The sequence below is a fragment of the Pogona vitticeps genome, chromosome 2, assembly GCF_051106095.1.
Source record: "Pogona vitticeps strain Pit_001003342236 chromosome 2, PviZW2.1, whole genome shotgun sequence".
Lineage (NCBI taxonomy): Eukaryota > Metazoa > Chordata > Lepidosauria > Squamata > Agamidae > Pogona > Pogona vitticeps.
Genome location: NC_135784.1, coordinates 276,112,268 through 276,136,087, shown reverse-complemented (window position 1 = coordinate 276,136,087; position 23,820 = coordinate 276,112,268). Strand labels below are relative to the sequence as shown.

The 23,820-nt window shown below is 40.7% G+C and overlaps 1 protein-coding gene across 2 annotated transcripts; it reads right to left on the bottom strand.

Annotated features, from left to right (window-relative positions):
• Positions 1-1,150: 1,150 nt before the first annotated feature.
• Positions 1,151-23,817, bottom strand: UTP15 (UTP15 small subunit processome component). Of its 2 annotated transcripts, none has more exons than XM_020790285.3 (13): positions 23,367-23,817; positions 20,651-20,800; positions 19,908-20,000; positions 18,148-18,332; positions 17,471-17,649; positions 16,057-16,182; positions 14,463-14,598; positions 10,829-10,913; positions 9,868-10,017; positions 6,329-6,430; positions 4,591-4,724; positions 4,188-4,246; positions 1,151-1,719 (listed from the first exon to the last, which is right to left on the bottom strand). In XM_020790285.3, the coding sequence occupies exons 2-13, from the start codon at positions 20,738-20,740 to the stop codon at positions 1,526-1,528; spliced, it is 1,533 nt and encodes a 510-aa protein (XP_020645944.3). In that variant the 5' UTR covers positions 20,741-20,800; positions 23,367-23,817; the 3' UTR covers positions 1,151-1,525. The 2 variants fall into 2 exon arrangements, with proteins under 2 accessions (XP_020645944.3, XP_078240633.1); XM_078384507.1 differs by lacking the exon at positions 23,367-23,817 and adding an exon at positions 22,361-22,436.
• Positions 23,818-23,820: the final 3 nt, after the last annotated feature.

Genomic DNA, 23,820 nt, shown 5'->3' with positions numbered 1-23,820 from the left:
CAAACCAAGGATGGGCAAAATACAACTCTTCAGTTGTTGTGTGACAATAACTCCCATCATCCCAAGCAACTGTGCTGGGAATTGCACACCAACAACTGGGGCGCCACACTTTGCCCACCCCCTGTTCTAAACAAAACACCTCCTGGGGCAAGAGTGGAAGCTACTAAGCACATAAACAAAAACACAGGAGATAGAAACTTATAACTTGATAAATGGAAGAAAATGTTTCAATCTGCAGTGTAATATAAGGCATTAAATCCAACCTTATACAAGTCAATAAATGCCTGCTCATGCAAGTTTATCTTCCGTGCAGCTCCCCACCTGCCCTTCAGCTATTCCAGAGTCTCCCCAAGATTACAAAGGATCTGAGGGATGCACAAGGCACTGAGGAGGGTGGTTGAATTTGATCCATTAGTGGTGATCCTTCCGCTGGCTGAGAAATTGTATCCAATGCAGGCAAGAGTTTGAATAAAAATACATCTAAAACCTAGCAAAAACAGATAACTCACTAGCATGCTACACAGGTTCTCATTTTGCATAGGCAATGTTTCCATTTTTGCATCCTGCAGAGACACTGACAAGTGCTAAAGGTAACATCCCTTTTATATACTAAAGATCTTTATGGTTGCACAATGCACTGATGAAGACCTTGCTCAAGCCAATACAGTTCACCCTAAAGTAATTCTGCAGTTCAATACTATCAGGCAATCCTGACATCATAATATAAAACTAACATCACTTGCATTAGATTGTTCAGCTTCCTGAATAACGATAGTGTTCGTCTTTTACACACTGCTCCTATTCATAATGTATGATGAAGCGGCAGCCCTGGGGAACAGGGGGCATCCATTAGGTCTTTAGTCAGCTCTTAAGTCTTTATATTAATCTGTCATGATAAAAAAGTATGTAGCCAAAGTCTGTATTTATATGTTCAAACACTTACTCTTAGGGCTGAATGTGATTTTTAAAGAGAAACATTATCAGCAAATGCACCTTTAGATACTAATAAAAATGGAAGACAGACCTTGTTTGTTTAGCAAGAATTTTACCAGAATGTTCAGAGCAGGGGGGAAAAGAGCTCATAAGAAAACACACCTTACCATAAATTATTCTGTGTGGGAGTTTTAAAATTGAAGAAATATGACACAGATTTGTTGAAATCATACCATGTTTATTTCCACTGAGTAGCTGGGGATTTTTAAAAATGACTCTTCAGAAACCTGGGAGAATGTGAATTATCTATATGAAATTCTAAACACAAGAATTTGTATAAATAAAGGTCCAATATTATACAAGAGGGCATAATATGTTAACAGTTGAACAACTTTTGGTTTTAAAAAATTGAGGTGCAGTAGAATGCTTCTCAATGTTCTCCAGTCATCAGTGATCTGGACCCTTCAAAAAGGCTTTGTCAGGGTTTGTTACCCTTGCTTCAGATCAGCACTTCTGAAAAAGATATGGAATCACATCCAGTGAAAACGACAGTCCAAAGCAATGAATTTGTTGATAGACTTTCTGGTGCTGTTTATAAACCACCAGTCTGGTTCTCATCCGAAACAGAGGGCTTTTTTCTTGCCATAGTAGCAAAGAGTGCATCCATCATACCCAAGACTTCTAGTAATTCTTCCTGATAATCAATCTCTTTTTCTATAAGATTCTGAAGTTTCAGAAATTGTTTGTCGATAATTGAAGATTTTCCAATGACTGGCATATAAATATCTGCCAAGAGAAAAGACGCATATTAGCGAAATGATTCTGCCCAAGAGAGTTTGTCCTAAACATTTGAGAAGGCGCCACCTGTACCTCTTACAGAGCAATCTATGGCCTGATGCTAGGAACAGAGGGCCGTGGATATGAAATCACCCTGAGACTAGATCCTGAATGCCCTCTTTGAAGACCTATCCCAGTCACTGCCATAGGTAAAATCATGCCCATGGATCTTTCCATGGACCCACTTGCAGCCTCCAGGACGGACCCACTAACATCTGTGACAGAGCTCCTCTCCACCACATGAACCTCCACAAGCCAATGGACCTGGAGCTGAAGACTCTACCTTTAAGGACTGATTTCAACAATATCATTGAAACAACATGGCACTTTATAAGTCAGCTACTAGTCCTGGATGGAATACGCTATGGTACAACATTGAATATAGGGGACGAACTATATATCAGGAAGTCTTTGTTCAATTACCTGTCATTATGATCCCACAAAGCTATGCTCTGTTAAGTTTAGAAACAATAAGTAAACAATTTGCAAGACTGTTGTATGGCTAGACGGCTGTTTTTGATACAACACTAAGCCACCTTATAGTATTAGCATTTAGTATTCCACAACACTAAAAAGTATGGAAGCTTTCATTTCCATTTTGGAAGAATCCCACTTTGACATTGCATTTGAACCCTGATAAATCACAGATGATCCTAACTACAGTTAGTTTGAAACAAGTCAAGTACGGTGAAACTGGCTTATCTCTATTAATAATGTTGAAGAGTAACCAAAGTTGAAAGTTCGGATAAAATGCTGAAAATATAAGTAATCCAAAAGAGAGGTGGAAACATCTAGGCATCTCCTTGTGCAGACAATGTATGTGCAACACTTGGCAGCACAAGATAAACGGCATCATCACAATGCCCAGCAAAATTCAGGCACTTTCAATAAATCATTTCAGTTAGTCTTAAAAGATGGTAGTAGATGAGTCCGCAGTTTGTTGAAACACAATTACTTATATGTAATATTTACAACCAGATTTATTCATCTTGCCTTTTTTAAACACGCATGTTATCAACACACACTTTATTTAGACCAACATATTTGTATATTCCTTCTCGGCTGTGAAAGTTTCCAAGGATGTTTCCAAGGAAAGTGAAAAAACCCAACCTTCAGCCAGTCTTTCTGAGAAAAGCAAAACATTCTTCCTGGCATGAACGACCCTGCCTTTCTTTATGATTCAAGGATTTGTATCCTCCTCCAGGCAACGTTGTGTGCACTCTATAAAGGTCCCTCTTCTCTAGCTGGAATTACTGAGTAAGTAACAGTGAGTTCCCCCCCCCCCAGGTACTCCTGCCATCAGGCAGCTGGCAACAAACAGGTCAGCTTTTGTCACCCCTTCTCAATACTGTTGGTTGGATAGATCTGTGGTTTAGGTATCCGGCTGCAAAGCCAGAAGTTGGGAATTTGATTCCCCGCTGTGCCTCCTGCAAGACGAGCTAGTCTGTGTAGAGCTAGTCTGTGTAGTCATGGGCAAGCTGCACATTCCCAGGATGCCCCCAGAAGAAAGGAATGATGACCACTTCTCTCTACCTAAAAAGGGTCTCCATCAGTTGGAACTTGCTTGATGGGGCACAATTATTATTATTATTCCCAATACAATCCTTTCAAACCCATTGCAAAGGGCTCAAGGATCTTTTAAAAAGAAATCAGATACACAGCTGCTAGCCAGGATCTAGCACACAGTGATGTTCTAAAATGTCAAAAAACTTCACAAACTCCTCATTGTGGAATTAATTCTGCACTTTCACCCCACACGCTTTTAGAGAATCCTCCTGTGCATTTGCTTTTCCAGCATGTTGCACATTTTTTTCGGTCATGACAATAAAACAAAAACTTAAAAAATAATGTGCTATGCACAGTTTGCATAATTTGTTTTGGTCACTGAATGGAATGTTTTTGGCAAAGATGTTTACTTTTTAAATAATTTAATGCTGAATATACACACACATGCAAACAACACTAACACACATGGCCATACACACTTTCACACACAATGGACAGAAATATAGAACTAAGGTAGTGTAATCACTAAGCACCCTTAAGAAACAGTGCATTTGACAAAAAGCATCAAGTTCCCTATAGGAAGTCAGGGTTACATACATGCAATATACCCAAACAGTCTCCCATTCAGGCACTGACCACGCCTGGACCTAGTTAGCTTCAGCAAAGCTGCTGTGACATCACTTGCCTTCAGACCAACGGTGGGTGACTGTGACCTTCCAGATGTTATGCAATTGCTGTGTGTCACCACTATCTATGATAACTAGGGTTGAAGGGAGTTACAAATCAATAACTTCTGGAGGGCCACAGTTGTTCCTCCAGCCTGATCTTTACACCATGCTTTTGTGGGTTTGGGAGGGCCTTTTATCTTTGTAAAAATCAATTGTGTTAATATTATTGGATTTTGTACTTACCTATAATGATTTCTGCAACATTTATCAGCACAGGAGCAAATCTTGCATCAGTCACATGCCTGCATATTAAATTAAAAGCTAGATGTTAACCGTTATACTCACATCCAGAAATTTTCTCTTTCACAACTTATAGGAGGAACAATTCATAGGCTCTGTTCTCCATCATAAAATGAATGTGTGGAAGAGAGATATCTGTAGAACTTAGCAAGTACGTAACTACTGGCTGCATCAGGAAAATAAAACTTGTTTGCATTTTTTAAACAAAAAACTACCTTCTTGCATCCTGACCTCAACTTCCCACATCCTGACCTGAAAAACACTGATTTGGAAAGCAGCACATGTTGCATAATTTCACTCCATCTGTAGTATTTTGTGGCTCAGAAATCACAACCCGAGAATGTACCTTATCAAGAAAGAAAGAAGGACACTGAGCTGTTTTTCATCTCGCCCTGCAAGAGCATTTTTCAGTGTTCCTCTGCGGTTTAATTCTTGCATGACAGCAACAGCAACTTCAGGTGGGTTCTTTCTCACAGGTGCCTACAAACATGAAACATTGAACAGGACAGTTTTAGAGCAGGATGATCACATGCATCTCAACAATTCAAATGTCTTCCCAGCCCACAAAGTTAGTTCTGCAATCTTGAGCCACCTCCAATTTAGCAGTCACTCATACATCCCCGCTGCGCTGCAGATGTTTAATGCCAAATCAGCAGTACAGCTTCTTAATGGTGTCCCCATCTGGATGTCTACATTCCACAGGTCCGTGGAAAGGGTCCAATCAACGTTCCTGTATAAAATCTTTGGCCTGCCCCACTGTATCTCCTATGCAACCCTATGCCTTGAAGGTAGCCAACACAGGATTGAGACCCTGGCTTGGCTCAGATTCTTTAAATACTGGGTCAGAATCTGTTTCTTCTCAGCCCAGGACATCCTATTCCAAGCACTGCTCTCTGACAGCGTATTTCCAAAAGGTCTGGCCCTTTTTCCTATTTCTCAAGAAAATCAAGACCCTGGGGTTATCACCGAATCTGCTGGGTTCAATACCTCCATCCGAGGTATTCCATCCAATCAAAAATAGAGTTCTGGATATTGAGGGGCAAACCCTGCATAGCGCTGCACAAAGGGTCTGTTCCCCACTGTATTTTCATTTGCCCCTCTACCATGGCAGAAGACCGAATTACCTCTATCTCTTACAGCATCCACAAGACCGATGGGCATTCACCCTTGCTAGGTGCAATACTGTACCTTTGAACTTAGCACAGGGCAGATATATGGGTTACTTACAGAACTGAGAGTCTGCTCTTGTGGTCAGGGAGTGGTGGAATCCTTGCAGCATATGTTGTTTTACTGTACTGTACCTTGTATAAGGATATCTGCCTGTCTTATCAGAGCACTTTCCTTTCCTCCCATTCTGGATGGAACGACCTAAGAAAAATTTGACACCTCCTAGGTGGCACTACTAAGGAACTTACCCTGGTAACAGCCAGATACATATACTCCCTCATGCAGAGGCAACGCAGCATGCTGTTGCAGAATGCCGAGCCTTAAATATGCATTTGGCTGTTCCCTGCCCCATGTTAGCTGTTGAATGTTTTATTTGCATTTTAGTGTGTTTTAATTTTGTACAGTATGCCAATAAAGGTTTCTGTCTGCCTGTCTGTCTATTTAGCAGTCCATTTTAAAGATCCCTTCCTGAAGTAGCGTTTTATGTTCTTCAGTTTCCGAGTCTCTGTATGTCCCGTTTTTAAAATCTTAATACAAAGGACATAAAGTGAAACACATAGCTTTGGCTTCTCTCCTTTCATTAAAATAAGGTGCTCTTTCTGCAAACTGCTCCCATGCCTAATGAGAAAAGGATGCTAGCTGCAGAGATATCACTAATCACTGTGGAATATACTTAATTAGACAGGCCAATGGTCTAATTCTATATAACACAAAATTGTATAGAATTCACAGGATGCAAACAAAGGATTTCCCCAACAACTTTCCCACAAGGGTGATTTAAGCCAAAAAAAAATCCCTTGTTTGAAAAACAATATGGGGTGGGTATTTTGTTTAACTAGAAAGTATTTAAAGTTGCCCACCCTTGATTTAGCAGAATAATCCAACTGAAATGAGAACCTTCAGTAATACCACCTTACCTGAAGTACTGCATCAAGAGCCTTGGAAACCTCAAAACTCCTCAGAAGCTTGTCATATTTCTTCAAATAATTTTTTACAGGCTTGCTGACAAAGAAATCTTCCTTTAAAAAAAATCAGAGATACAATCCATGATAGAAGACACTACTAAAAAAATGACACCAAGCAAAATCTTGTTAATATCATTTTTATCTTGCTTGATGTTGTCTAACATGCCATAGAACATATTTATTTTTGCCAGAGTTCTTCCTCCAACCCCACCAACTTGCACTGTTAAAGCAGACTGGGGGGTGAGGGTGGAATGTAGCACTGATCTTCAGGACTGTCAACTAATTAGGGAACTCACAAATGACAATTTTAGCTATTTTCATATGGGATTAAGACTAACACCCCTTGTTTCAATGAGGCAAAGAAGCCTAGGATTACTGAACTTATTTTTGAGTATTTAAGTCAGAACTATAAATCAACTCATAATACTAATGTCAACTGATTATAAACTGCCATTCAATGAAAGCAACAGCTGTAGAGTTAGTGCTTAAAGATGATGCACCCCTGCACAGCTGCAGGCACCACCTTAGGAAAGATCCCATGGAGAAAGGAAGAGAATGCCTCTTCTAAACCAGAGCTTTCCATTCTGGCTACCATAATCATCATCACTTATTACATTTATACCTTTTAAGCACAACTCACTAGTAGGCCATGTTTAAGGTGGCTTACAATCTTAAGACATAGTCAGAACTGTAAAAAAGAAAAGGGGAGGAGTTTTCAACTATTTTAGCATTTAACTGTTCAAGCCCGGTAGCCAAAGCACCACTCTTTAAAACTGATCACCTTTAAAACCGATCATTCTAACTTGGCTTTTCCCAACCAGGTGCCTTTCAGATGTGTTGGATTCTAACTCCCAGCATCTCCAGGCATCATAGCTAAGCTGCTCAAATTTATAGTTAAATATAGCTATCCAATTAAGCTTTCCATATACACTGGTGCCTCACACAACGATGTTAATTGGTTCCAAAAAAATCAACGTTGTGTGAAACATCGTTCTGTGAAACACCATTTCCCATAGGAATGAATTGAAAACTGGTTAATCCGTTCCAATTGGAACAGATTGCCATAGTTCAGTGAAAATCCCCATAGGAAACATCGTTGAGTGAAACAATGTTTCCTATATTGGAATGTATTGAAGCCGACTCAATACATTTCAATGCCTTTGCGAAGTCCTTTTTCGCTCCTGTAAAAGTGTCTTACAATGTTTGGACACTGTTTTAAATGATTGCAATGGTTAGTCCACCTCCTGAAACCTATGCAAACTTAATTTGATGTTGTTCAGAGTGGTCCTTAATTTTTAGTGATTTTTTGAATTTTCTCTCATTGGAATGTATTGAACTTTCCGTCCAATGCATTCCATTGAGAGAAAATTCAAAAAATCACCAAAAATTAAGGACGACTCAGAACACCAAATTAAGTTTGCATAGGGTTCAGGAGGTGGGCTAACGATTGCAAGCATTTAAACCCTGTTCCAAACATTGTAAGACCCTTAAAAATGAGCGAAAATGGAAGAGCTTCAAAAGCACTGAAGCCGGCTTCAGTGCTTTTGAAGTCTTTTCCGATGTCCCTTTTTGCTCATTTTTAAGTGTCTTACAATATTTGGAACAGGTTTTAAATGCTTGCAGTCGTTAGCCCACCTCCTGAACCCTATGCAAACTTAATTTGGTGTTGTTCTGAGTCGTCCTTAATTTTTGGTGATTTTTTGAATTTTCTCTCATTGGAATGCATTGGACGGAAAGTTCAATACATTCCAATGAAAGAAAATTCAAAAAATCACTAAAAATTAAGGACGACTCAGAACAACACCAAATTAAGTTTGCATAGGGTTCAAGAGGTGGGCTAACGATTGCAAGCATTTAAAACCTGTTCCAAACATTGTAAGACCCTTAAAAATGAGCGAAAACGGAAGAGCTTCAAAAGCACTGAAGCCGGGTTCAGTGCTTTTGAAGTCTTTTCCGATGTCCCTTTTCGCTCATTTTTAAGTGTCTTACAATGTTTGGAACAGGTTTTAAATGCTTGCAATTGTTAGCCCACCTCCTGAACCCTATGCAAACTTAATTTGGTGTTGTTCTGAGTCGTCCTTAATTTTTGGTGATTTTTTGTTTTCCCTATTTAAATGAATTGAACTGTCCATTCAATTGATTTAAATGGGGAAAATAAAAAAATCATCAAAAATTAATGAAGACTCAGAACAAAACCAAATTAAGTTTGCACATGTTTCACAAGGTGCACTATGGAATCCAAGCATTTAAAACAGGTTTCAAACATTTTAAGACACTTTTAAATGAGCAAAAAGGGACATCGTTAAGTGAAATTCCCCCATAGAGAACATCGTTAAACGATGGGGGAAATTCCTCAAAAAAACCCATCGCTGTGTGAATTCATCGTTGTATGAAGCAATCGTTGTGCGAGGCACCACTGTATATTTATTACTAATTACAAGGCATGACCTTATTTGCCACTTGCCAACATGCCATTTGCCAGCAAATACATAATGTGTAAAATCCTGTAAGTACAAACACCAAACTATTATCACACAGCTCCATCATCATAGGCATCCTTCAGTCTCGAGAGACTATGGTAACATGCTCTGAATCGAGGAGTGTCCTCTCCAGAGCATGAAGCCCGGGTAAGGTAATATGGAGGATAGGCTGTTACCCAAGCAGCAGATCCCCCCTCTCCACATTGCTGAAATGGTCCAATGGAAAGGCAACAGCTACACAAGTTTAATTTATACTAACATATGCTATAATATATAATCTAACATCATAGAAATTAGACAACATAAATTACATTGGTTTTATAAACAGACTACACTGAAATTGGCATCTGCATAAACTGAAAAAAAAATAAAAGAAACTACAGAACAAAAATTTATTTGAATACCTCTCAAATCAATTAACCAAATTAAAAACCTTCAATAACAACCACCACAAAACACAGTGGAAGTGTAGGGACTTTGATATCACTAAGTCAGATCAGAAATGTATGTGGCAATAGAAATATACTGTACAAATTTTACTTATCAACAAATTTATAAAATTTCCAAAAAATGGAAAATGCATTTTGACCTTGTCTTCCTCACTGCCTTTGCAAGACGACAATAAAATGAACATTAGACCTATGGGACTCACAAAGACAGTGTCACCCAAGGTTAATAATCTCTCTCTCTCTTGCTCTCTCTGTGCTTTGTTATCAGTGATGTTGTAATGCCATAATAAAATAATGACTCAGATATCCTCCAGCACTGCTCTATATGATGTAAAATCCATATAGCTACTATTAATTCTGTATTACAAGCTTCATTTCATTTCAACATTTTAATTTCTTTCATAATGAATTACATCTTATACCTCCTATTAGTACAAATGTATTGAGTTTAGCTGTGCATAACAATGTATTCCTTACAGCATTTTTTCTATTTAACGAATGATGGTTCCCGTTATGATTAGTTAATAAAGAGACCAGGCTCGGTGCAGCTTTTTCTGCATACCTGTTTCGGCATGTAGTTTCGTCCTCTCACAAAGGTTCTATACGCAGGCCTTCTTCTCCTACGAAAAAGCTCTTTTTCTCCTTCATGCTTCCGATGTTTAACATTCAGGATTCCATTTGTCATGCCTACAACTAGGGTTTCATCCTCAGGCTGAGCACAATAAGAAACACAATGATCAGCTCTAGTTCAGTAACTTTCTGATAAAGCATTTTCATTTTCTGGAAAGATTTGTCACATAGCACATGGCTTCTAGCATCTACTTGTGAACAAAGAGCAATGATGAAGAGACACCATTCCATACTGAACAATCTTAAACTGAAAGAATGAAATGAAATTAAAGTCTGAGCAATGTGCCTGGCTTAGGGAGGTTACACTAGTTTTTCTAATCCAACAGCGCTATTTTAGGTGGGCTTATCTGGAGGTTCAGGGGGACATGTCCAGTCAAGCATGCATAGGATGGTGTCACAGTTCCCTGGTCAAGCACCCTTCTTGTAGCTTCCCAACCACTCTACCCTCTCTTGTCCTGGGGTAGGAGAGCCCAGGGACAGGGAGAGTCAGAAATGACAGAAACACTGTAGTTTGACTGAATCTTCTCATTCCCTCAACACCTGCTTAGCCTCTCAAACTTAGAGATCCTCCAGGGAGTTTAACGCAAAGATGAAATTCCCAAGGCTAGGCACTGAGAAAAGTGCACTAAAAAGTGCATTAATGGGAGCAGTGGCCGCATGAATCAACACTGAAGAGAAAAAAAATCCCAGTACCAGGACAAGGCTAGAATTGATTTTACTACGTACTGCCAACCTTCTCTTGTCAAAATGAAACAGCTTGCTGGAAATTATTTTGTAGTGTATTTTTAAAAGGTGCAGCACTCTAACTCAATGTTTTTCACTAACTATTCAGAACACCTTTAGAACTGTGCAATTATCTATATACCTAGTAGAGGCTTCATTCCAATACTTACTGCTAATGCAAGGCTGAGAATTGATGCTTCATAGTTAAAGCTGTGAACTACCTTGTAGGAAGTTGTACTGTAAACCTTCACGTGTCTACAAAACAAACAAAAAACCAAAATCTAGTGAGTTTATATCATGATCTGCAATGTATTTTACAGAAATATGAGTATTATATAAGTCCAAAGCATTTAAGATAAATGTCAGCAAAGACTCCTTTTCAGGTCAGAATATGGGATACCAGCAAATATCCTTGCATCATCCAGTTTGAAACATTTTAAGTTGGAAGAAACAGTGGCCAAAATCCTGTTACACAGTAACACCTGTAGAAGGCAAACAGTATAATTTTTACGAGCTTTTTGCTGGCTATTAACAAATCCCTGCTTGCACCATTCTAATTCTCCAGTGTGCTGCCCGGTGTAGGGGGTGGGAGCTTTGTCGTGTGTGCATGGGGCTCCGGCAGCAACCAGAAGCCAATGTGTAGCAACAGTCACTCAGCTGTGCATACCCGCATAACTTAGAGGGAATATTGCCTGCCTGAATTGTTGGTCACTGGGAGGCAGTGGAAGACAGGAGGGCCTGGCGTGCTCTGGTCCATGGGGTCACAAAGAGTCGGACACGACTTGACTAAACAACAACGGGATGCATTAATTCCCAAGAAAAAGCTGGTGAAAGTTAGACATTTTGTCTTCTGCAGATATAACCTCAGCAAGACAATTCTGGTCAGTTATACTTTGAATAAGGTTTTAAAAATAAGTTTTTGGTTTAGCAATCTATAAAGAAACAAGAGATTTGGCAAGGATGTACAGATGGCCGCACTTTAAGGTTGACTCACTAGTTTTCATCTTACCAAGAACTGCAGAAATATGTCAAATGATAGGTAGAATGTCTCCCTGGTTTGTTTACATTCCTATTGTTTAATTGTGATACAAGAATGCAATCAGATGGACAGAGCTGGATATGAACTGCCTTGGTGTGAAATACATTCATTAGTAAACCCCACTGGATAAAACAGAACCAACATTCATATAGACACATCAATGAAATCAGATTTATTACGGTCTCTGCAGCCAAAGATGGAGAAGCTCTATACAGTCAGCAAAAACAAGACCAGGAGCTGGTTGTGGCTCTGATCATCAGCTTCTTATAGCAAAACTCAAGCTTAAATGAAGAATGTAGGAAAAACCACATGCCTAATCAGGTATAATCTAAACCAAATCCCTTATGAATACACAGTGGAAGTGAAGAACAGATTTAAGGAACTAGATTTGGTGGACAGAGTGCATGAAAAACTATGGATGGAGGCTCGTAACATTGTACAGGGGGCAGCAACAAAAAGCATCCCAAAGAAAAGGAAATGCAAGAAAGCAAAGTGGCTGCCCAACGAGGGCTTACAAATAGCAGAGAAGAGAAGGGAAACAAAATGCAAGGGAGATAGGAAAAGTTAGAGAAAATTGAATGCTGACTTCGAAAGAATAGCAAGGAGAGAAAAGAGGGACTTCTTAAATGAACAGTGCAAAGATACAGAGGAAAATAATAGAAAGGGAAAAACCAGAGATCTGTTCAAGAAAATTGGAGATATTAAAGGAACATTTGCTGCAATGATGGGTATGATAAAGATGGTAGGGACCTCACAGAAGCACGAGACATCAAGAATAGGTGGCAAGAATACACAGAGGAATTATACCAGAAAGATCTGGATGTCCCAGACAACCCAGATAGTGTGGTTGCTGACCCTGAGCCAGACAGACATCCTGGAGAGTGAAGTCAAGTGGGCCTTAGAAAGCATGGCTAACAACAAGGCCAGTTGAGGTGATGGCACTCTAGTTCAACTATTTAAAATCTTAAAAGATGACACTGTTAAGGTGCTACACTCAATATGCCAACAAATTTGGAAAATCAGTAGTGGCCAGAGGATTGGAAAAGAGCAGTCTACATCCCAATCCCAAAGAAGGGCAGTGCCAAAGAATGTTCCAACTACCGTACAATTGCACTCATTTCACACGCTAGCAAGGTTATGCTCAGTATCCTCCAAGACAGGGTTCAGCAGGATGTGGACCAAGAACTCCCAGAAGTACAAGTTGGATTTCGAAGGGGCAGAGGAATTAGAGACCAAATTGCTAACATGTGCTGGATTATGGAGAAAGCAAGAGAGTTCCAAAAAAACATCTACTTCTGCTTCATTGACTACACAAAAGCCTTTGACTGTGTGGACCACAGCAAACTATGGCAAGTCCTTAAAGAAATGGGAGTGCCTGGCCACCTTATTTATCTCCTGAGAAACCTATAAGTGGGACAGGAAGCCACAGTTAAAACTGGATGTGGAACAACAGATTCGTTCAAAATTGGGAAAGGAGTACAACAAGGCTGTATATTGTCTCCCTGCTTATTTAACTTGTATGCAGAATACATCATGAGAAAGGCTAGACTGGGTGAATCCCAAACTGGGATTAAGATGGCCGGAAGGAATATCAATAACCTAAGATATGCAGATAATGCCACTCTGATGGCAGAAAGTGAGGAGAAATTAAAGAACCTCTTAATGAGGGTGAAAGAGGAGAGCGCAAAAAATGGTCTGAAGCTCAACATCAAAAAAACTAAGATCATGGCCAGTGTTCCCATCACCTCCTGGCAAACAGAAGGGGAAGATATGGGTGGAGTGACAGATTTTACTTTCCTGGACTCCATGATCACTGCAGATGGTTACAGCAGCCACAAAATTAAAAGACACCTGCTTCTTGGTAGGAAAGCAATGACAAACCTCAACAGCATCTTAAAAAGCAGAGACATCAACTCGCTGACAAAGGTCCACATAGTCAAAGCTATGGTTTTTCCAGTAGCAATGTATGGAAGTGAGAGCTGGACCATAAAGAAGGCTGACCATTGAAGGATTGATGCTTTGGAATTGTGGTGCTGGAGGAGACTCACCAGAGTCCCCTGGACTGCAACGAGAACAAACCTATCCATTCTAAAGGAAATCAACCCTGAGTGCTCATTGGAAGGACAGATCCTGAAGCTGAGGCTCCAATACTTTGGCCATCTCATGAGAAGAGAAGACTCCCTGGAAAAGACCCTGATGTTGGGAAAGTGTGAGGGCAAGAGGAGAAGGGGATGACAGAGGACGAGATAGTTGGACAATGTCATCGAAGCTGCCAACATGAATTTGACCAAACTCTGGGATGCAGTGGAAGACAGGAGGGCCTGGCATGCTGTGGTCCATGGGGTCATGAAGAGTCGGACACGACTTAACGACTATACAACTAATCCACGACGATTCTACTGCAAATCATGAATATGAATAATGTATTTCCATAATTAATTCCACTTCCTCTAACCATGTACCAAGAAAGATTACAGAAAACGTTATATCCCTATTCTATGATCTCTAGAAATCTCCTATAATCTACTCTCTGAGGTTCACCAGGCATTGCCCATTTCTTCTATGGAAAATGCAAAAGAGATGAAGAGAAGATATAAACCATAATCACTGAGATGTTTATTTATACTGTACACCAAATTTAGCATTCTGCAGCTGGAACCCCTTCCCCTGTAGGGTACACATACACAGCATGATCTCTGAAATGACTCATCTACATGGAAATCTCTTTAGAGAATCTAACAAGATAAATGATGAAAAACACACACCTGTCTAGTGAGCCAGACAGCAACCTCTGGCCAGAGCTACTCAGACACAAACATGTTACTGTCTTATGATGATTTCTCAAGGACACTAGCAACTGCCCTCCTTTAAGGAGATCCCAAATTTTAACATACCGACCACCTGTAAAAGAAAGCACAATAATTTTTCACTTGCACAAACATTTCTTCACAAGAAGTGTGAAGAACTATTCAGAAAGGAGCCTCAAGTGTAGCCCACATCATTTTACATAATCACCATAACTTCCCTTCACAGATTTAAAGGTGGATTATATGGTCACCAGAAATGGGCATGAACTGCCAGTTTGTCTTTTGGACAAACAGGTGTTCAGCATTTCCCAGTTCCACCTCCTCCAGCAGCCACCCTGGCTTCCCTGCCCTGCCTCCTCTGGGCGCTGCCCCTGAGGGGTAACCACCAGAGCAGGTGGAGCTGGGAAGTGCCAACCACTTGTTTGTCTGAAGAACAAACTGGCAAGAACCACCAAACCAGCAGTTCATGCCCATTTCTAGTGGTAATCATAGAATAAGTTCTGCCCTCAGACTCATCCACGCCTATACGACCATATACTGACACTGACTTCTGAACTGACAAGCTGAAGCAGAAGCAGATGCTTGTGCATATGCTTCCTTAAAACTGTTGCTGTAGCAGGATCTGCAAACTAATGCTCCTCTGTGACAACTGCATTGTGCATCCTTAGTATGACTGATGGCTGAAGGAGCCTTATCTGTATTTTACACTCAGTTATTTGGGAGCAAGAGCCTGCAGGTTCAGACAACTGTTTCTTTAAATAGAAATGTATAAGCGAGCCTCTTCACTTTGCATAATGTTCTAATTTCTAACTCAGAAGTGGGCAGCTGTGGTCATTCAAATGCATCTGGTCTATAAATCTCATCAAACCTAGCCAGCACAACCAGTGGTGAGGGATGAGGCGGTTTGCAATCCCCAAGCATTTGCAGAGCCAGAGTTGCCCAGATGGAACCTAACCCAGGGCTGGCAGTAATGTAGTCCAGGGATCCCATGCAGCCCAAAAGCTGGGTTTGTGGCCTCCTGAATTTCCCAGCCAAGAAATAATAATCTGATTGCAACTCAGCACAGTGCAAACACCCCACTGACTGAAGATGTCCGTCAATGTAACAGAAAGGGATGGAATTCTTGGCAATTTCCCTTCATATCCTCTTGTCTCAAAATTTACTTCAGAGATTTGCAAGAGCACACCTGGGGCAAGGATGAAGACACATGAGAGTTAGACTCTCCTTTCCTTGGTCATGGATGCAGACCTTCCACCACAGAAATTGTCACCAACTAGTACAACCCTACAACAAACAACAGTTTGATCTGTAGCACTGGGTGGGACATAATGGACTAAGCCATGACAGATATGAGCTGTACTATAAAGCCAGCAAGCCACATTTTGCCTGGTGTCCTGAAGTTACAACCCAATCAGCCTTGGAAGACAGGCCATCAGCCGTGAATGGTACAGAAGTGATAGCAGTACAATCCTACCAAGAATGAAAATTATGGAGTTGGGTGAGGGAATCTAAAGGTAGGAGAAATAAAGTAGCTACAGGTCAGATGAAATACCTGCAGTCACAAGAAGACCTCCAGAAGGAAAGAGATTTATGCTCTCCACTGGCTGCCCGTGTTCTATTGTCATGACACTTTTTTCTGCCCGTGCATCAAAGACTTTCACAGTATGGTCATATGAACCTAGAAGACACAGTACAGAGAGAAAGAGCTTGAAACTCTAAATATACATGGGAAAATGGCTTTCCATTGTAGGTGTAGCATTTTTGTTCAGACCTACAACAGCCTAGACTGACATTCTCAGAACAGCTGCTGATTTAGGATAAATATTAGTGATCATTCTCTATATTCATTCACATGCCAAAGCATAAAGCAAAAGTAACTGTTCTTAAAAGTACACACCACTTTCTGTCCAACTGTGTTGACTGATTTCAGATATTAGTTGAATTTTGAAAAAAACTGAAGGCTCATCTAAAAAAAGGAACACAATGATTGTGAGGTGTGTACCTCTTTATCCACGGGATCAGTATCCACTGATCTGCAGTCTGAAAATATTTAAAATATTTTAAAAATTCAGAAAAAAAAAGATTTTTACATGCATTACCAGAACTAGCCACAGAGGCAGCCAGAGAAAATACATAGCTTGGTCTCTGGCTGCTTAAGGCCCTTAACTCTGGTTTTCTCCTGGAAGGCAGTGGCTCCTCCTTCTGCCTGTTGGTTCACCAGGCAGGTATGAGAGTGTGCAGAGCGACAGCAAGCAGCTCAGCATACAGGTGAGCAGCCTTCCCAAGGCACCAGTGGCAGCCTCCATGCTCAGCCCTCTCATTGAGTTTGTGTGGACTGGAAGGAGGGCAGGATTCCCCTCGGCTCCTTTGTCCCAAGGGCTGGCCTTCACCTTCCAGATAATAGCTGGGAAGGGTGTTTGCTTTCCTTTTCCTTTTTTTAGCATCTGCATGGGGGCTTGGAACCAATCCCCTGTAAATATGTGGGATTTTCATTTATTTCAGTATTTCATGAGAGAGAGGGGGCTTCTTGTCATCAGATTTGTCATCAGTATCTTGGTCACTCCCCTTTTAAATGAGCAGAGTACAATTGTGGACCCATAATTGTCTTATGGCAGAACAACTTAAGGTTAAGAAAAACAAAATGAAATATAAGAAAAAAGAATTTGGCTAAGAAAACTGAGCTACAAAAATTATTAACCAACAACATATTAAGAAAGCACAAAATAGAGAAGCAAAACCAAGAAAAAGCAGGCATGAATCACTTTATGGTGAAGCTGCAGTATCTGCCAAGAAGAAGTCATTGCCATAAAGCAGTGGTTCCCAACCTTGAGTCACCTGCGTGTTCTCAGACTGCAGTTCCCAGAAACCCCAGACAGTACAGCTAGTGGTGAAGGCCTTTGGGAACTGCAGTCCAAGAACACCTGGGTTACACAAGGTTGGGAACCACTGCCACAAAGGAAACAAACCTGTTGCAAAGAGATCTGCATTCAGTCGACTAGTGCAACCACATCTCACATAGTCCGTGTGCTCCTTGTAGGATACTATTTCTGATGAAGATGAAATGTCCCACACCTTTGATGTGTAATCATCTGCTCCAGATACTATCCGGTACTTATCAGAGAGAAAACCCGCAACATGTACTGCTCTGAAAATCAAGATTCAAATATCCTGTTAATGCCTTACATTACTTTTTCACATACATTTACATCCTAGTAATCTGTACTACTAATGACATGCATGATGTGACTACATGGAGAAACTATACATGGAAACTTTCAAACCAACTCCAGGGGTCTGAGATCATGAAAAACATTGGATGAACTAGGCAAGATTGAGTGACGCCTGCATATGGGCATTGTGATAAAGCCATCAGTATACCCTTCAGAGAAAAAGGAGCAATGTGACATCCAGATCCCATAAACCAATGAGCTAATATAGTTTTAACACTGTTTGCAGAGCTCAGTAATTGGGTTTCTTTTCCCATGCATAAAAAAATTAAATAATATAAAAGTAGTCTTGGAGTCCTTTCCAACTCTACAACTTATGAAAAAGCCTTTATGGCAGCAGAAGTAAAATTATGCCATGTTTGTAGTGAAGTTCAAATACACATGATGCACATGCTTAAACAAAGCTGTATTCTTACTTAGTATGGCCATCGAACTGCCTCAGTGGTGCTCTCCCACTGATATCAAAGAGCCGAACACTGCCATCTTCACTGCCAGCTACCAGCAGCTTTCCATCATCTCGATACGTAGCACAATATGCTACATCTTTGAAGCGAGAAAATGTTTTGATTGGTTCTTGTGAATATCGACCATAAATGTGAATCTAGAACAAAAAGGAACAGATGTAGGCATACAGGGAAAAAATCAACTGAAAAACCAAGAGGTCTGTTTGGTCCAAGTACCAAAATTTCAAGGTCACAAGTATGACACTCGAATTGAACCCTCAGAGCACTACAGAACTTTACAACAACGCTTGGTAGTTTAAGTCTGCAGTGCTCTGTCACAGCTAACATTTATCCTTAAAAGGATTAAATTCCAGTTGAATCAGATAATCATATGAAAGTTCATCTGGGGATCAAAGTATGTCATTTACTTGCTCCTATCTGGTTCACCAAAAATTTGATGGTGCAGTAACTAATCAGTATCTTGGCTGGCCCACCAGAAATGTAGCATTCAAACATGCTCACTCAGTCATCTGCCAGTTAAAATTTATGGAGGAAAATGCACGATTTCTGTATGTGCAGCTGTGTCTCTGCAGTTGTTATCTTTTCCCTTCCTCTAGCTTCTCCGTTTGGCCTGGCATGGCTCTATTCTGGCTCAGCTGACTTAGCTGACTCTTTGCTGGCTGGCATCTTGCTTACATTACACCAGTCCTTTTATAGGATGCTTGTATGTCTTTACCTATTGTTCGTATTTTCTCACCAAGCTTTCGTATTCCACTACTAGAAGATGAATGCAAAATCTCATAGAATCTGTTATAAAAGCAAACTTTCTCTGATAAGAACAGTAACATTCCTCCTTATCTTAATTCTGTTCTAAGTTAGCAGACTCAATGCGTTTTCTCACTGAACCTGCTTCAGTAGCAAACACCATGCATTCTCTATGGGTGTTGCTACAGTTGCTAAGAGCTTCCACTGCTTAACCTAGGATAGGCTGGGACACTGCTGGTCTGCCAAAAAGTTCTTTACAATAACTCCCAGAACCCTTCTGCCACCGTGGCTATTGAGATAGCTGTCTACTGATGCTAGACTCCAATCATCTGGTGAAGAGAGCTACAGTCTACAAAAGCTTATGCATAATAAAATTTGTTAGCCTTTATAAAACTGAGTGGTGCACAGGACTCTGGCTGAGTTCAGCCCCCCCAACAGCATTTACTCCACTGTTTAGCTAGAAATGGGGAGGGGGGTAGAAGGTAGGTGGCTGTGGAATTATAGGAGCTGCAGTAAAAGAAGTAACTTTTCCTTGATCTATTCCTCACAGCTATACCAAAACAGACAGCAGTATGCTTGCAGCTGTTCCTCCTCATATTTAAACATGCCCCAGCTTTATATGAAGATTTCCACAGTCTTTTACTTTCTGCAGATAAACTATTCTTTCAGTTTCTTTTTAAGTAATGCATTTTTATCTTCAGACCAATAAAGGATTAGTATTTCTATACATGAAATCATATTTTTGACAGGTCTTTTCGCGAATCACCAGGACTCTAAAAGCTCTGTGCCCAAAGAGATGACACTGTCCTTGGTGTCACCTCAGCAGCAGCTGCAACATTGTTCCACTGCTACAAAAGCAAGCCCTAAAACAGGCAAATTCAGCAGAGCTTCAGTACAACAGTGTGGGAAAAAGCAGTAGGGAAAAACTTACAAACTTATGAAGAACAAAACTGCATTTTAAAGCTTACCCTTGATGAGGCTGTGACAGCATAGTTATATGGAGGTACTGGAGAAAAATCTATTTTATTCACTGCACCAAATTCTTTTATCTGAATTGGAGCCTAAAAATGACAGAATATTAATAGATTCCATTTGAGACAGCCAATGTTACACAATAATTATTATTGAACACATATCCTACATTTCTGTTTAAATTAGCACTCAAGACAGCAGAGTTGTCTTTTTAAAATATCAAACTACTTCCCCATCATGCAATAAAGTATAAATGGCAAATATACAGTTCACATAATGCTTTTTTAATATCAGAGAAAACACTGAAGGTTTACAAACAACTGCAGATACCAACTGCCTCAGAGTATTTATATATTTATCCTTGATGCTATGGGTGGCCACTCCGAGCGGCCCAGAAGTCATCAACCAGAAACCAGGCCTTCTCAATAGTGGCTGCCCCACTCTGGAACTCCCTCCCTGTGGAGCTGTGATTGGCCCCCACCCTCCTGAACTTTCAAAAGGAGGTGAAAACCTGTTGTTGTTTTTAGCCAAGCCTTTACAAATCTCACTCCTTTGTAGTATTAATTTTGTAGTAAATTTATGCTCGCCCATGGTTCACTGAACAGGTTTTTGTTTTTATACATTCATTTTTTAAATTGCTGTATATTTTTGTTATTTCCTGGAAGCCACCCACTGTAGTGAATTGCCCACTAAATGGGCACATTATAAATTTAAACAAGCAAACAAACATCTGTATTACCTTGTAATTCTTCCAGTACAAAGTATCTTTTGTTACTTTTTCACCAAGCTTTGGAAAAGACTGGACTACAACTGGCTTGTAATTAGCCATTATTTCTTATATGCAGCTTTTTCAAGGAACAGTGTGTGATCTTCTGGTGCAGCAAACTTCCTATGACAAAAATATATAATAGCTCTTAAAAGAAGGAAACAAAGGACACAAAAATCTTGGAAATCTACTTACAAAGCTAATAAAATATGTATTGAATATTTTGAGGGATTCTGGGAGCTATAGTCCAAATATGAAGAACAAGAGATTCCAAGTATGCCGTCTCCTCCTATTGAAAAGGACACCAAAGAGGAAAAAGCAAAGAAAAAAAGTTAGAAGCACAGGAAAGACAGGAAGGAGTTCAAACGGAGGTCTGCCTGTTAGAGGAAGGGAAGGGGAAGGAGGTGGAGCAATGGGTTGAAGTGTGGGAAGAGGACTTAAATACAGGGGGAATAGCGCAGGACTTTCAATTTGTAACGGGCGTGAGGAGGAGAGAGAAAGAGGAGGTTAAGGTGAAAGATGTAAAGAGTTTGATAGAAGATTTCCCGAACTTAAAAGTGAGATGACTGCTGCCGGACCCGATTCGGAAGTCTGAAGGTGTGGTGGTGCAAGAGACTTTAGAATGGACCGTGGTAGTTTTCCCGAGGGGCTGAGGTCATTGGAGGAAGGTGGTGCATCCCGATGCGACTTTCAACAAGCCACCACCTGAGGGGGACTGGGATTGCTCCCCCTGTTGTGGAGCTCTTTGTGTGGTAAGGAGTGCCCCCCTTTGGAAGCCCACTGACAAGGAGCGCTTTGGGCCAGCTCCCCCATTCTAAGACAAGATTATACTGTCAACAAATATGGACTAGTAGAAAAAAGGTTTAATGAGTGGGAGTTGTGGGAACCCACAGAAGTTGTTATTGACACCCCCTTGTTACGTGTTAATAAAAATAGTCCATGACTCCTCCGATTCCTGCCTATATGGCTCAACCTCCAAACACCCCATACAGACCTTTTGAATCCAAAACATCTGGAGGACTCCCAGGTTCCATGATGTGCCTCTACAACAGAGCCACATTTAGAATACTGTCAAGCTAGTCACCTCATTGCAAAACATTAACTACCACAAAAAAGGAAGGTAACATCTTTCAGAAGAGAAAAGTAAGCAACCTAAGCTTCCTTATTGCCCAAGGAGATCACATATTGATCTCTGCCTAGTGGATCCAAAAAAAGGACCTACCATTCAATTGCATGCTATATCATTATTGGTCATCACTGTGCCTAGTGCCTAGACTTCAGCCTTAATCATAGAAAAAAAATAGCCAAACTACATGTTCAGTATTTATTTGGAGATCACAGCAAAGCTAGGCCAACTGTTAATCAAAGCATACAGCTCAAACATGAACTGCTGGATAGCTCAGTGGTTTAGGCATCCGTTGAGAGTTCAATTCCCCACTGTGCCTCCTTAACAGGACTTGACAATCCAGAGGGTTCCTTCCAGCTCTGAAGCTCTAAGATGATGACAATTATTATACTGCTTAGCTTGTGTACATAAACATGTGATACCAAAATAAAATGGAATATGAAAAATGCTAGACAAAGTAAAACTGATATGTTGAACTAATTTACAGTAATAAATGCATGAATGACAGGCAAAAACATGTGAGGACAAAATAGGAGGTACAAATACAAAGCACCTACAGCGTATTTCTGTGAATACTGTGAAGAAGGCTACCTCTTCTAAAATGTTTACAGTTTGTATACCACTCCAAGAAAGATAAGGATCAGAGAGTGACTTGTTCACCTTCCATAGTTATATATGTCAGTGTTGTTTATATTGAGTGAGTCCTTCCAGCTTCTAGTTAACGCAGATTATTAAGAGAGGGGAATTCAAACAGAAAAATTCTAATGGCATATTTTTGTCTTCACTCGAGCATGGCTGCAGAATTACATGTTTGCAATGTAAAAATGAAAACAAAGAGATAAAAGTGTTGGAATACCTTATGAGAAAAAACTCATTTTGATGTTAAAAAATATCAAAAGGGAGGGAAGGAGAGCATCTAACATAATTTTACACACTTATGTACAGGGCAGACAGCAGAAGAAATAATAGAACTTTCATATTACTTAATGCCATTTGGTCACCCTAAGCATTCAGTCAACAGCAGATTCTGGAAAGGTAACAGAAAATGGTTCTTCAGACACTGGAGAAGTAGCTTAAGGGACACACTGCCACAAAATATGGCAATGGTCACTGGCCTAAATAGTTTAAGAAAGCAGCTAGGAAAAAATCAACAGTCAAAACAGCTCAACAGGCCTTTCATGTTCAGAAACAGTATTCGCTTCAAATGCCAACTACTATGAGCACAGAACTAGAGGGGCTGTAAGACTTATGTCTTATTTGCAAGCTTCTCAGAAACATTTGACTGTTCGGTAATAAAAGAAGAACAAGAACAGGGGATCTTTTGGGGTGGCCTAGCAGCAACAGATCTCTCAGAATTTTTTTTTCTTGGACCGGCCAGCGCGACAGAGAAGCCACCAGACCCAGAATGCCTACCTTTCCAGCAGCTGTGAAAACCACCCGAACCCCTATGAGAGATCCAGTAGAGACGGAGAGTTAGCCCATTTCCTACTGGGGGCTCGCGAGCGAATCGCGCGGTGACCCTAAAGCCCCTCCACAACCTTCCAGCCCGAAATCCACTCTTACCGCAGAAGAGCATTCCTTCCGCTTCACCACTTCACCGTCACGTTGCCTTCCAAGGAGGACGCCATCACAGCAAGAAGACTGCCGGGCAGGCGGAAAACGTCATCACAGCGCGACCGTCACCGTTCATTCGACCGCTGTGGTCTGCAGCGCCACAACTGCGCTCATAGAGATAAAAAATGAAGAGTTATGCCATATGGGCACTTCCGTTTTGCGTTAGGGCGCCTCCGATTGTCAGGGTGGAAACGTAATACGGCGTGGGAACGCCGCTCTGCCTCCGTAGTAATACGCCCTTTTCTTCTACTGCTTTCGTTAAGCCCTCATAGTCTCCTACCGCTCTTTCGTCACAGTGTCTTCCTGTGCTTGAGCCGCCTTCTGCTCTCTATGAGAACAATACAGAGGGAATGAGGGAGGCCAGAGCAGGCTTCACCCTCCCGCAGATGAAGTGAACGAATTT

Bases quoted from the DNA above. Each gene is read 5' to 3' on its own strand.
- UTP15 (XM_020790285.3), bottom strand. From the start codon at position 20,740: ATGGCTAATTACAAGCCAGTTGTAGTCCAGTCTTTTCCAAAGCTTGGT. The intron at 10,914-14,462 runs GTGTGTGTTTTT...TTTGTTTTGTAG, and splicing joins CTGTCTGGCTCACTAGACAG to ACACGTGAAGGTTTACAGTA. The intron at 6,431-9,867 runs GTATGCAGAAAA...TTTTTTTTAAAG, and splicing joins GAAACTACATGCCGAAACAG to GAAGATTTCTTTGTCAGCAA.